The 15,160-nt window shown below is 40.7% G+C and overlaps 2 protein-coding genes and 1 long non-coding RNA gene across 4 annotated transcripts in view; 2 read left to right on the top strand and 1 right to left on the bottom strand.

The window, feature by feature from the left end:
• Positions 1 to 15,160, top strand: part of LOC111250318 (uncharacterized) — a 119,118-nt gene that overhangs the window by 31,977 nt on the left and 71,981 nt on the right. The window lies entirely within an intron of this gene.
• On the bottom strand, positions 283 to 7,921 carry LOC111250313 (chitinase-like protein 3). Its single transcript, XM_022805355.2, has 9 exons — positions 7,333 to 7,921; positions 5,192 to 5,331; positions 4,565 to 4,824; positions 4,117 to 4,215; positions 2,701 to 2,823; positions 2,265 to 2,450; positions 1,751 to 1,876; positions 1,378 to 1,574; positions 283 to 1,006 (listed from the first exon to the last, which is right to left on the bottom strand). Exons 1-9 carry the CDS (start codon positions 7,428 to 7,430, stop codon positions 691 to 693), a joined length of 1,545 nt encoding a protein of 514 aa, XP_022661090.1. The 5' UTR covers positions 7,431 to 7,921; the 3' UTR covers positions 283 to 690.
• Positions 11,078 to 14,991, top strand: LOC147755829 (uncharacterized). Of its 2 annotated transcripts, none has more exons than XR_015327604.1 (2): positions 11,078 to 12,018; positions 13,623 to 14,991. It is a non-coding gene; the product is annotated as an uncharacterized LOC147755829 (long non-coding RNA). The 2 variants fall into 2 exon arrangements; XR_015327605.1 differs by lacking the exon at positions 13,623 to 14,991 and adding an exon at positions 12,469 to 12,731.

The raw sequence follows: 15,160 nt of genomic DNA, 5'->3' as shown, positions 1-15,160 counted from the left end.
CATTGACCGCAGTTGTCCTTTTGTGCACATGTTGCGATTCCGTTTTTGGCCTCTGATTATATCAGGAGTTTTCAAATCAGTGCCACAAGTTTGTAAAGAATACCGCATCGACGTTACTGTAAGCAGTATGAAATAGTACTAATACTACTTTAGCAGTCACTATTACCTTAAAGTATAAACACGCAATGGGCAAAAAACAAAAAAAGAAGCAGCGTAGACTTAAGCGTGAGCAATGGTTCATACCGATGCATCACAGATGCTTCGTAAAAGACGAGAAAACCGTACAGCTTAGCAGTAAGCAAAATTTATTGCATAAACAGATAGGACAGTAACAACTTGATTAATAAATCGCTCATCAGTAAGTACTTTTAGATAGGCTTGATTATCGTTGTGTGACGACGGTGGGCAGCAGAAGTATGTATGACCATAATACAGAAAATGATAAAACCGATACTAAGCGTATAGAGATAATAACAAATATAATGTAAGAGGTGTGTTTTTCGTAATTTGACTACATTTTAATAGCCAAGTTAGCGAGCAGCGAGTAAATGTATTTACGAAGCTGTTATGGGTTGATGGGCATTCAACGATATGCCGAAGCTCTCTTCAATGGGTCAACGTAAAACTCGGACACAATATATACAGAGTCCTCGCTTCATTTGCATCATCTTTCTTCTCAGCGATCAACCTTTATAGAAAATCTGGGCAACCCGCAGGAGCTGGATGCGTATTAAAGTTCCAATCGCAAACCAGTTGATCTTCATTGTATACTAGGCCAGCAGGACAACTGAGCTCGGTCAGGCGTATGCGTCCGGCGTCGTCGCACACGAAGAATTTCCGGCAAGATGCTGTGTGCGGAAGCGTGTGTTTCTCACAACGCTGGGGCCAGAGCGCTGCGCTTGTTGTTGGTAGTGCAGCAGTAGAGGTCGATATAGACTCCATTTCAGAGATGGTAGAATTATAATTAAGCGATGGAGCTAGGTCTCGGGGCGTAGTGCGCCCGTCCCTGCAATATGCAATTACACAAGTATGACGTTATTTGAAATAGATGAATGGGAAAATAGTACGATGAAAATGACATAGATTTTCTAACATGGTAAAGCTGGTTTTCGCCCCCTACATTGAAATCTATAAAAGTTTAGAGAAAAATATTCTTGAATTTATCGCTCAAGTCTTGAGAAAAACTATTGGCAATCACTTTAAAGAAAATGTTGATTTATATTAATAGACAGTTTAAAATTATATTTTTTTTTTGACTATAGTTAGCTCTGAACGCTTTATATAGAGAAGCGTGCTATGTCTATTTGACTCATGAATATACTGTACGCGTTTTTCGCCTTGCATAAATCACTTGTGGTGATAATGGTTATTACATACAGTGTAGTGCTCGTAAGTGCTGAGGATGTTTCATTAGTTTGACTAGCCCTTTCTCGGCTTTCGTTTCCATTGAGCTGGGCGCTAATGGCCGTAAGGAGTGGATATTTTACTTTGGTGTTGCAGAGTGCATTCGCATCGTCATTGTTAACTGCCCAGATCATAGCTCCACCGTAACCAGCCGACTTGATTAATTCCACCTATTTGAAGAAACAACGGCAAATGTCAATTATTAAATAAAGAAAATCTCAGACAAACGCTTTTCACATGTTCTGTGACCAAATCTACTATCCAAAATAAGATTTACATTCAAATACTCTAGTAGTTCTATTTCTAGTTTCTATTTCTAATTTCTATATCTAGTAGTTGATGCTACCTTATATTTAATGCCTTCCTCGTTATCGTAGCCGACCCATTGATCATCTCCGTAAGCGTACGGAACTTTTGCTTCGTTATCCCATGCACTAGTCCAATGCTTATTTGTCCGTAGAAGCTCGCATATCTGGAAAAGCATAGACAAAAATGGCGTGGCTTTTTCCATAAATTCGGTCCTATTTACGAGAGATAATAATGACGGTTAGCAGAATGAGAATGACTTTGTGATACTGAGTCCGCGTTTTGGAATACATGATTTGCTAACAGCTTGTGTTTTGGTTACTTCTAAAATTTGCTTTTCAACTACTCTAGCTGTCTCAGCCTCGTGTTATGTATCAAGGCTCGTTTTGATGACACGTGGGAATGACACGCAAGCCGAAAGAAGACTGAATTCATTTTATGCTAAGAAAACTGCTTATTGCAGCTTAGTTTCGATGCAGTTAAAACGGCCCATAGTGCAGGGCTTTATAGGCGTACTGAAGTTTACATATTCTCACGAATTAGCGCAGACCCACCTCGAAATAGAAGAGCGTGCCTTCAGTTTGTGAGATGGGACCTTTTCTTCCGGGCCCTTGTGCTGGAGCTCCGATGTACGTTTTATTGCTATTAGCAAGAGTAAATGACCTTCCATAAAAAGCAAAGCCTAAAATGAGCTTCGAGCTAGGCGCCCCCCGGGCTTCCCACGCGATTAGAGCACCGGCCTTCAATTGACAGAGCCACAAATAATAAGATAAAGTTAATATATTATCTCGCGAATGAAGTACACCCTTGGTTTGTCTGTCTGTCTGTCTGATGAGCCGTATGTTTCATATAGTTACCCTGCTGATCTCATAAATGGCCTATTTCGTGCAGCACCGGTTCGTTCAGCAGCGATTCGCTGCTGAATCATTGAACGTAATCTACAAATGACATCTCAAAGGAATTAGTGCTGAAATCTTCGAGCTTACATACCACATTGAACAAGGTTAAGATGGCCGGATCAGATCTCCTTTTGTGAAGAAGGACATGATTGTCAACCGTTGGTTCCCAAGGCCCGTGAAGATCATAAGTCATCACGTGAATATAATCCACAATCTATAAAACAGACAGCTCACTTAGATATCTAGTTATGGAGTAGCGTGCATAATATATATACGGCTGTTACAAGCGAATCTTGTGGGCTTTGAAGCCGAATATCTTTTAAGCTATACGCCGCTAGAAAACGCGATTTAGGTGGTAAATACTCAGCTTCCATCAAGAAATTTCTGAGTAAAAAAAGGTTGAACTTGCTGCGAGAGAAATAAGTTCACAAAAGAAAACATCCTCAAATTTCAAGAGTGAACGCTCAGTGATCAAGTTGTTGTTCCTCGGAAGTCACAGCGCTGCAATAGTTCATCGAAGATTGGCCTTAAGTGAAAGCACAATACGTGAAGAGAGTGTGAAGACTAGGGAGGAGGTCAATAGGTGTCAGGACCCGAAGGACAAAAACGTATTGCCGCAGTCGAGGAAATTCTTTCACGAAAGCCGAATCTGGAGTCTATAAGCTCTGACAGCCAAAACCGACATATTACATGCAGTGTAGTACCGAATTATGATCCAACTATTGAAAGTGTGGAAACTGAGTAAAAAATAGGTTCCTTGCGAGTTGACTCCAGGCCGGTTGGAAATGTGTGTCGCGTATTCCACGTACAACTCGCGGAATTTTGATCTAAATTGATTTAAAAATCCGCCAGGAGGATACAGTTGCTATAGATGAGGCATGGTTACATAGACAGGACGTAAGGCGATGATAGTGCTTGCAGTGGAGATCAGACGCATCCGTTATAGCGAGCTCCTTGCCTTTAAACAGTGACTGCAGTCTGCTATCTTGGGTTACTCAAGAGACTCATCGACCGTTGGTCTGCGTGCATCAATTACTTCCTGGATTGAGCAAAGGAACATTCAACGTTGACCTCAATCCGCCTATCCCACCGATCTAATTCTGCGTGTGATTTCTGCGCTTTCCATGTGCTAAAATGGACAGCTGGTAGGCGAACGCTTCCCACTAACGATTTACCTCGAGGAGAAACTATAGATAGAGAGATTACGTATCAAAACCCGAATGGAAATTATACATAGAAGCTTTAGAATTTTACATAGAAGAAGAAGATTTAGCCACCCTTTTAAGAAGATTTAAGAAGAAGATTAGGCCACCTAGTTCAGAAATTATTAAATTTCAATGTCTACAGAGTTTGTTTATTATGGTGCAATAGATATTTTAAAAAAATCAATTCTATTTACCAATAGCCTGAAATTATAAATATTATAATCTCCTTTAATAAAACTGTTTATCTCTAGGAAAATCCCACACGAATCTAGACTAACATACAATTTCGTTTTCCTAATTACCTTGGATATTTCTGGAACGTTGTAGCCAATATCGACATTGACGATAGCTGGAACAGCCACAGTCAATAGTTTATCTTTGCCAATGGCTTTTCGAATAGCCTGTAACGTTGGTACGGACAAATCAGGACTAAAATTAAAGCCTCACATGTCATAATGCAGCGTTTACATTCTAAAAACGATCGCTACGCTGATGGTAATTACGTTGGCATTTTTGGTCAATAATTATTAGAATCAGAATGAACAAATTTATAATTACTACTGCCTACCAGACGACTTTAGAATGTAGTTGCACACTGTTTTTCAGGTCCGTTTGATGATTTAGCGATTCTTGTTTCAAGCTAAATTGATAGTTACTAATATTCATTTGTATGCGTTTTACCAATTATAATAACATACTATAATCCTTCAGTAGTCTTTAAATCTTCACGCGTTAATATTTGCTTCGTACCTTGAGTAAAAGTACGAAGTTTAATTTATCCATATATGGGTTACCGCCGACAGCGCCCGGATACTCCCAGTCAAGATCGACCCCATCGAAGTCAAACTTTTGAATTACGGCGGCAACAGATGTGGCAAATATCCTACGTCCGGCATATGTAGAAGCCATTCTTGAGTATCGCTCAGACCTTTCATTCCAGCCGCCAATTGCGAACGAGACTTTCAAATCGCGTCTGACCTCTTTGAGGGCAACGAATTTTGCGATTCCCCCTGGAAGTTCGTCAGTAATAACGGTTATGTAGATAACTCTTATCTGTTTACTGGTGCATGCTTATAATGTTTGATGATAAGGTGAAGTTAAGCTGTAAATGAATAGAATGAAGGTGCACCAAAATAAATAATAGAGATCTAGTTCGCCTTTGGTGCAGTTAACCTATAATAAGATCATCTGATCTTTTTAAGAAACAAACAAATCAAATATTTTTGTCAAAAGGACCATTAGGTCAGGACGATCCGGACGCTCTGGTGAAATATCGAACATTAATTGTATTGAAAGACTACCAATTCATATTTGGCGTCTCGCTTTTTATACGACATAGCTACATTTAGATAACCCTAACACCCGGTACGTTCTTACTGTGGTCGATGTCCAGGAATGGATCGAGATATTTCACCCTATTCGTCGATTCGTCAAGTCCCAGAAATGTGTAGATGACGTGAGTACATTTATCCACTGGGAGAGTCAATACATTTCCTGTGTATGGAGCTGCACGGTATCTAAATAAAAAAAACAGAATCAATTGTTCAGCACACCAGTGTGAAGCCATTATCTGTATCACATCGCTCATAAACAACAAGGCATATCAGAACCGACTAAACATCTGCCATTTACCGTTAAGACACAGCAAAAGTGCTTGGCTTAGTGTTACATGCCTCGAACCTTGAAGATACGTTCCTGAACGATGAATCACGGCCTGATACATTCACGTGGTACTAACGAAAAATCGCACATTTGTAAAAATTCCATTCATATTTGAGAAGAACCCTACAAAAATGTATATATATATATAACACCTAACTAAGCATGAATCCGCTTAATAGTACTTTGAACGACCTTCTTAGAAGGTCAGTCCCCTTTATCACTAGAAAAATCTGCTAGCGTTTTCTTTAAAAGCAGCTGTCCGATTGAAGTTGCCTTGAAGTTGCGATTGAAGGCGCAAAATTACCATTTGATCAAAAGCTTTCAACGATCCTTGTAATCCATTAGTGGAAAAATACAAGTGTTATTTGTGCTTTTTTAAAAAAGCAGAAAAATCATTAATTGCATCGGATTCTCACTTACATATGTGCCACCAGGCTCTCTGTAATTTACGATGAAAGAGCAAATATGTCCGGCCATTATCACAGCATCGTTTGTACAAGAAAGTTATTGGCAATGCATTTGTGAGCGCTGCAAAGCTATCGATATCTGTAGACGTTTCAGAAAGGATGTAACATATGTTTTATGAGTTCTACATTCGGCACGATCGTTGAGCATCGACTCAGACGGCTGGGCCCTTTCAGCACAAGATCTCACGACAAGCTATTTCAAACATACTACGACTAAGAAAGCAACGCTGTACGATCATAGCCAGATATCTATATAATGTCAGACTGGGAACGTATTATCCACATAGTGGCACATTCGCCATAACTGGGGACCGCAGTGAGGAGCAGGAGATTGACTCATCAAAGTGCTCTTGAGAAATGAGTACTTGTTTCGATTATAAAAGCGTCTCATTCTGATTTTTTATAGATCGAATAGCCTGGACCTTGTAATTAGGTTTTTAAAGGTTATATATAGTAATATCTTTGGTTAGGCAGATTCATTATTAGTAAATATTGTGTTGTTTAGCTATGCTTGACAGCCCTCGTTGCGCCTAAACTTTGCAAGCTAGGTAAACGTATGTAATAATATATATCAGCAATATCAATTATACGTATCTTACAGAGGACATTTCACAAAGAGAGCTGTAAAAAGGGTGATGAGGTCTGGGTTGCCATGAATATGCGGCCATGGCTATTCCAATCACCGCATTGCTACGGCCTATGATTAACGTGAGGTTTCGTTGAGTCTGTCGGAGAAACCGCAGGTAAATCCCCTTCTAGTGAGGGCAAGTTCTTGATACTACACCAATGTGATTCCGAGAGTTTGTTCGCAGAATAGGAATAGCTAAAAGCTTTAAGAAAAAAACAAATGGTAGACAAAATATGAACATAAAATATGACCACAACCACAACTGTGTAGTTAGCATTACGAAGATAATGTCGTTGACGAAATATTAATCGCTCTAGAGAAAAGTATGTTACGACTGTTATTTATGTATATATATTTGAAAAAGATTTTTTAACAAGTACATTACTACTAGTAGTTCTATATTGCTTCAGAGGGCCCGCTCCTTCCAGTGGAAACCAACGTGTGGTTATGCCTGGTTTAAAAATTAGATGACTTTACGTGTTCCCAAATTTATTAAACAACCACGTTACCCGTACACTCCATGTAAGTACTCTGCTGCTATCTAAAATGGAGCCTGTATTATAATCGGAATTACATTATTTTTATCGGCATCCGGGTGTGAAAGCGTTTTGTTTGGGGCTAGGAATATTCACACGTAGGGCAGTAATTTACTCAAATGTGGCACGTTTAACGGTAGTCTTCCCTAATGAAACACCGATAAAATCAAAAAGACACAGCAACCTAAGTAGTACATTGGCTATAATTCTTGCTACGATACTTACACCGACCACGACTCCCAGTAACAGATGACAGGATATTTACCAGCAACACTTCCTGTAGCGCTCAGCGCCGAAACAACAGCGACAAGCAACATCAGCATTATTGTTAGACTATTGAATTTTTGTCCAAGCCTTGAAAGGATGCACGTTACTTTATGTTGTTGTTATCAGCACTTGTTATCTATTTGAATACACCCTCGTGGCCTTATTGGATTCACCTGGATATCATACGTGGCACCCGAATGTGCTCGTTGATGGACTCTTCTAGTGATAGAGTCTACCAAGTGAAGTTCACCATAGAAGATTCGCAACTTATCCGCTGCCCTTCATTAACTGGTGTACTTAGGTTAGCTCGATGATCGACGTTAATTAGCACGAGGGGTCATCGTACTGTGTAATTTATAGGGGACTATGAAGGCATCAGGGGGCGATAGTGTGTCGTCAACCGCAGCCCACCGCCGTTGTTCTTAATTATTTCTGTCGCAAACTAGTGCACTTATTAACGTCGAGTGAGTTAACCACTGATAGAGAGTAGCAAAGAAATCAATATGAGAGGGAATACAAGTCGTACCTGTGCTTTTTATACAACTAGCAGGAACGACTGGCTCTTTGCATAGAACTGAATGTACGAAAATGGTGTAATACTGCCGTTTAGCTGTGAAAGGGTTTTCTACTTAACAAGGTAAACTATGTTGAGGTTGAACAGCGAAGCAACTAAAAGAAGTCCCATAAACCATAGTCCAGGCAGTTGCCAAAGCGTGGAAGATAAGGAATCGGCTGAAGGTTTAGCTGACCTCTGACTACAAGACTTACAGCGCAGAGCTGCAAGTAGGTAAACCCCTGTCGTAAATCGTGAGCTATTACTGTTGTAAATTAACGACTGCGATTGGTAAATGAGTGACAAATAGGTTTGTAAAAACAATTTACCTAGCGAAATTTAGCATTACATTGAGCCAATGTTTCAGATTAACATCACATCTTTGATTCAAACACACGTTTGCTGACTAAGTTTGCTAGGATCATCAATGATTCAATGGCTTTTTTTATTGTTATCCCCTAAGGTCTTCCTTAGCGATTTAGCTCACGGCGAATTCGTATGGGAAATAACAAGCTCCATAGCTGCTACTAACACAGAGTGCTACAAACTATAGAAACTTCTGAGAAAAATGAAAAAAAAATTCTCAAAGGGCCCTATTAAGATTCCTAACTTATTAATCACTCTCTAGTTACTTCGAAAATCAGATGGGAAGCAGTGCAGCAGACAACAAAAACATTCATTTTAATTAAAACGTTGATTTTGCCGTTTGCATTTTTTCGGTAACTAATTTGCCTCGACCCCATAATCATAATCAGCATCGTCGTCATCACCATCGATACAAACGAGTGGTTACTTTGATCTCGGAACTTCAGTCTGTTCGGTACGGTTCTGGCCGCGGTGTTCGGAATGAGTAAACGACTTTATCAACGACTAGCTGAAGTTGATAAACTTATCTCACCCGTGTTGCCAAGTGCTGGGAGACCCCGCTTTAGCGGATCCCACTCCGCAGACAGGTATATTATGACACAGTTCTTTGGATCAGGGTCGTCCTTTATGTCTTTTCCATCCCGGCACCTGATCTGTAAAATGTACTTCCCATTGAATATGGAACGAAACAAAATCTCGAAGCATAGGACTGGGAAATCTTCAACACGGCGCACAATCTTTCCATCGTCCTCGTACGAGATCGTTATGCAACGGATGACAGCTGATTCCGGATATCCAAGAGTTAAAACCAATGTTTCAATGTGTCCCTCCTTGAACGTCACGGATGTTCCGTCACCGTAGATTAACTTCACAGTGATAGAAGATCGCTGCTGACTTCGGCGTTGAAGGAGTCGCTCTCGAAAATTAACTGAGAAGCAAATACTGACTTCTCGAAAATAGACCCTGAACAGCTCGCGAACGTGTGGGGTCATTACTAAACCGTTTAGACGATTACCCTGCATCGCCCACAGGTCAATTAATTTCTGTCGGCTCTCAGCCGAGGCCAAATTAGGCATCTTACTTCCAGGTTTGATAGAGTTGCAGAGCATTTCACAGATGGCTTGCTGTGGAAGATCACGCTATTGTTATTACCTTTAGCTGATGTACACTGCTCATGGGCCCTGCAATACTATGCACTTGTGTAAAGCGGCTCAATACGACTACAAATAAAGCTACCGCTATCGTAAACGCCATATCAGCAAAGCGAGCTAATCTGATCTTTATTTATTCGTATGAAGCTGTGGCGAAGCTGGAAACATCACGCTTGTGCTTGAGCGGACCACTGCCGTGTCAGGTCTCCGTCTTCCTAGGCCTGAAATGACATACGCCCCTAGGATGGCTTTTATGGTGCACAGACAATCGTTATGATTGCTTTAATTAGTAAAATATAGTGTATTTTAAAACGCGCGCTTTGATTATTATGGACAGTCTTTTATTATGGACGGGTTTATTATACAGGAGCTCTTGTAGCTCGGTAGTCCTGATCTAATATATCGCTTTTATATGACCCCTGGAATCGACTTGCCACAGATTGGACAATATCTAGAGGTTCAGAGGCTTAACAAAGCTCCATCGATGTAGCCTTGTTACAGAATCACTAGATGAAATACTTGTCTCATCTGGCGCGTGAATATATTTGCAGCCTTAGATGATTGCCTTAATACTAGTTACGTTTTTAGGAAAGACGTGGGACTAAACCGAATTCTCGGCCTGGAATAAGCTGATAATAAAATACACATCAAATGGCATTCGAAGGCTTTCCTGCCACGATAGGCGAATGAATATTATCGAGGCAATGAAGTGCAGCATGAACTAAGTTTCGAATGCTAGCCCAGGTAGTGCTTTCTTTTTTGTGGCCTATTGCCTATACGACAGCCTCGCTATACGACAGAGATACAGTTCAGCTGAATGGACGACTGAGCCGCGCAAATTCGATCGGGAGATCCTAGGTAAAAAACATGAATACAAAAAAAAACTCGCACCTAGCGTTTTACTTCGTTCGCTTATCTGTCATAACACTGGATAATTCAACTCGATATCTTAAGTTTTTATTACTGAAACGAGTCTTCTAGCCAGAGAAGCTTCGTGGTGAGACTATTTTTCCAAAAAAAAGCTACGAAAGTGTTAACGACGTAGCTTTTTTTCGTAATTACATGGTAACGTTTTTTACTCGTAACCTGGCAGCTCCGTCCCCTCTGGCTCACCGCATTATAGAAGAGGCTTAACGAAACCGATTCGGTTAAGAGTACGTGATGTAGTTACTCGAGACGGACGGGACAAATAGACAAATTACGTTGAATCGAATCGATCGCTAACTTTTGTTTGTGTTTTTGGAAAAAAGGATACGTACGCTTTCTGAACCTGAGTCCCATCGCGATGCCATTAAATATACAATGTGGTCGAAGAAACGGAAGAAGATCTTTGTAAATGTGGTCTTTTCTTCACGTTCGATTTTTGCCAATGAACGCTTTGTATGTCTGGACCGAACGTATGGCAGGGTTGGCATTGTTGACGCTGTTGTTTTATTGGATGTCCACCACCTGATTGACGTTCCTTCTTCGCGGCTCTATTTTCATTTAACTTTACAACTTTGGTAACCTCTTTATAGAATAATTCGCACTCTCGGAACCAAGCACAAAATGCTGCCTTTCGCACCCTAGCAGCAGCTGTGTCCCGCGGGCAGGCTCTTATCGAATGACCTATCGTATTCGTGCGACCGCATATGACCTGACCACGCACGTCCAAACTTCCACCTTTATTACGTACAGTGGGCACATGAAACAAGGAATTGAAAGAATCAAGTCGTAGTTGACTGCACGATAGGGGGTGTAGTAAAATAAATTATTAATTCGAAGAGCAAGCGGCGTCTGGCTTTCTGTTTTTTAGACATTTCCTTTATTGCAGCGCTCTTCGTATTAGTTAACTACAAATGTACAGTTTGTCGCTACGGTAACTTGTTCTCTTCCCAACCGGAAGGCAAGTTATCAAAGTTACACGATAAATCCGTTCTTGGCAGAGAGTAGAAATATTGACCGTTAGCTTACGGGGTTGAGCTAGACCATTACTCGATTCGTTATTAGTAATGAATCATTCCAGATAGTTACAACTGGCAACTTTTGATGCTGTGATAATGTCGTCTTTGTTTTGGGTGTCACGGTACCTTGGACGCTAATGATAGACATAATAATAACTGTTAGACGAGTTCTATGCTACGGATTTTGTTCGTTGCGATATCGTCACTGACCCGTCCACGAACTGGTGGAAGAAATATTTAACATAAAAAGACCAAGTTTGCACTTATTTGAATTTATCATTGCTAGCTGGGACGCCAGGAGAAGAAAAGGGCGCTTGTACGATTACCGACCATTCTATCTCAATTTGTCAACAGGAACATTATAAGACCTTTCATTGGGTTATTGTAAACCGATTGTGCTTAGATTACTCGTGTCAAGTTCCGATTGCGCAATAAATTATTTTCAAAACTTCTTGAAATGCCTCACAGAATCAGTCCGAATCACGCCTACTTCTCATCGGGGGAGTTCTTCACGTGGAGGCCGAAGAGTGAGGCTCTAGAAATAAAAAGAGCAGCAGAAGCTGTTTTACCATCGAGTGCCGCTAATGACTTAGCGATCGCAAGCAGTGCGATGGACCCTACACTTAATTGGGTAAGTAGGGAACCTTCTGTGGGCCTTACTGCGCGAACACGACTGAAGAAACCACGAGTCGGCAGGTGCTTTGAAATCATTGAAACCTTAACAATTATCATTGCATAGAGTAGTCAGTTGGCAGGGAGACGTCACAAGCTTTAACTCAGAGCGGTACATTTAGGTTGAACAATCTAGAAGAGTTTGGGGCAGCACGATGCAGAATAATGAAGGAACGGCGCCCTTCAGTGGCTGTCAATGGCTGTAGGTAACTTCAGCGTGCGGTCTAGAAACTTACACGCTAATCGATACCTTAGTTATGTACCCCAGTTAATTGAAGCTGGTAAAACCAAAATATTGGCAGAATCCCGACATTTACGGCCCGAATGGCTATAACTTAGCCAAAAATAGGCAGGTAATACTCGAGCTGGGAACTGCATATCAACGATGTCAAGCAATGCTCTATTGCAGATGTGCTGAAAGACCTTTCCTGAAAAATTCAAGGAAGACCTCTGCACAGTAGCGTATAAGAGTATCAGAAATAAGATAAAAATCGCATAAAGATTCCCAACTTGCGAGGCCGCTCAAGGCTAGCTCCGACGACAATTCCACAGCTGAAATTCTCCAAATCTCAACCACTTCCAAGCAAATCAAAAGTAGAAAAACTTCTGGGCCGAATGGCGTCCCCCAAAAGTAGTGAATGAAGGTCCTCTTCAAGGAGAAACCAAGTTTTAGGCATGTAATTGGCTCGTAATTGTAGTCAATGCTAGATTGTGGTTCATACTTATTATCGACTGATGTTTTTTCGTATTGTGAATCCCCTAAAGGCTTACCTTACAATAGTCTGTAAACATTTAGTATTCGCCTACTTCTAGCAAAAGCGATAAAAGTACCATCATACCATATTTACGTGTTCACAGCATTATTGGCTTTTGCTAAGTCACTACGATTTCGACCACTTAAGCTATGTTTTCTTTGTAATTTACGTAAAGCGACTTCTTATATGAGCATTCTGCTGAACTTCTTCAGAATTATCGTGCGTTCTCTAACGGCAGAAATAGCATGTGTCAGTTTTACGTCCTAAACGAGATCTACTCCCAATTTAAGTAACGAACGGACAGCTGAGGCCGGGTCTTCTTGCCCGTAAAGGTAGTACTAATAGGTGCGCTAATGAACCACTGACACAGGAGCATAACATAACACTATGGAATCAGCAGAAATTAAATGTTAATCGCTGCGATTCACCTCGCGCAGGCGTAAGGTCTATAACAATCGTGTATATAGATGAGCACCTACCATTATCTTTGCCACACTACTTCTATGAAGAATGAAGAAAAAATATTTTAAAAAAATCATCTTCTTTTTGCACACGCTATGCTTATTGTGATGGTCAAACTAAGACGTAAGAGGCTAGACTTCAGGATCTCAGTCAATCGATCTATTTGCTAATATAATGTTTATACGTGCCGATCATGTCGAAATTTGCGTTTTATGATCCACGTAATGTCTACTAGCTTTACTTGACGTGCAGGCGAATATTAAAATTGTTTACAGTCTCCTTTAGGAAACGTTAAAAATATGAGTGTTCAGATATAGTATGTTAACGTGGTTTAATACTCATCTAGGAATGCGCCTGACCGAGCCTATTGCAACTGTCTAGCAGGCCAACAGCCACCGTTATGTGATGTGCCGTTAATATCATTACCACGGATATTCCACCAAATCTGCTGATTGCAGAAACCTGTCAAACCGTTTAATGGACTTCGCAGAGCGTAAGAAAAGACTTCTGGTGTTTAGCACAAAGCATATCATCTTACTGTTGGATGACAGTTTCTATTGTTGATGGTCACATTACTTAAAACAGACCCAAACAGAGAATATTAACAAGTAGCGCACGGCATGCTGGACCTAGAAGACACGCCCGATACACGCGTGCAGAACGCACCTGTACACTGCCCACACATCTGGAAACATGCTAATCATAGACGGGCATTGATGCGTTCCACTTTAGACGGACCGCAAACTACCAACAGACAGCTGGGATCTTAACCTGCAACGCGGCGACGAAAAATTACCTATTCTTAATGGATACGAATACAAGTTTTAATCTGCTATATTTAGTTTGAGTCATCCTAGAATTGAGTTAACCCAAACACAGCAGCTTATAATCGTAGTTCCAATTTCCTAAAGTGAGCGATGCAAACTTTTATGACACTCGTTGTTACCATTCACGGTACTCGATGACAATAAACGAAGAGTTTCACGTGTCTCGATTCGGATATATTTACCCGAACGGTTCCCGTTCTGGCCAACAAACTTTACCCGAACTGAGATAAATCTGTCAAGACATAGTAGTCCCTCGATGGCCTTTATACTGTGTCGCAACGTACGTAAGAACATTATAGAACAGAAAGTCGTGTACATATATATACTTGCACAACAATAAGCTGCATAGCCTACTAAATGTGATTAGTTGTACCTGATGCTATCGCTGATGAATGTCCTTTTCACAATAACGGCAATAGACGTCCATTACATTATTATCAGAGAGCTTGCCATGTGATGAAAACATATCACGTCAGGGGTCGTTTTTTGACCGCCGAAGAAATGTGATGCCCAGCGTTACGTAGGGGCGAGACGCCTTTACACGAAATCAGTCTCGTCTCAGTCTGATCGCATAAATACTAGTTAGTAACGAGCCGTATTTTACAGTAGCTAGCGGATAATATCAGTTAGTTCCAATATCGCTGTTCACAAATAACGTAAACATCGAGTAACGCTACACGATGCTGACGAAGATCAATTTATAGATGGCTTCTGTTGGATTTCATTTTGGGCAAAACAAGATAGATAATTGTTCAGACAGTTATGTCAAAATATAACCCGGTGTACAGACTTCGTGTGTTGTAACGTATAAGCGACCAAGGGCACCCAGGTCTGATTTTTCAATGATTTTTTAGAAGACCGACGAAACAAAATATAGCAAAATATATAAAATTTCGAACAAATTCTGAAAAACGTCTGTGGATGTAGCTTTTACAGAGCTAGTTATTTTAGCCGCCGAAAGGCCTATTTCAAGTTTAATTTACTGCAATACGTGAGAAGGACGGGACTTGGATGTGGGCCATCGTCCAACAACTAGCCAAGATGTTTTAATTATATA

The sequence above is a fragment of the Varroa destructor genome, unplaced genomic scaffold (assembly GCF_002443255.2).
Source record: "Varroa destructor unplaced genomic scaffold, Vdes_3.0 BEIS01000004.1, whole genome shotgun sequence".
In the NCBI taxonomy this organism is placed as follows: Eukaryota; Metazoa; Arthropoda; class Arachnida; order Mesostigmata; family Varroidae; genus Varroa; species Varroa destructor.
The sequence above is the reverse complement of the archived record's forward strand: the minus strand, read 5'-3'. Positions and strand labels throughout refer to the sequence as shown.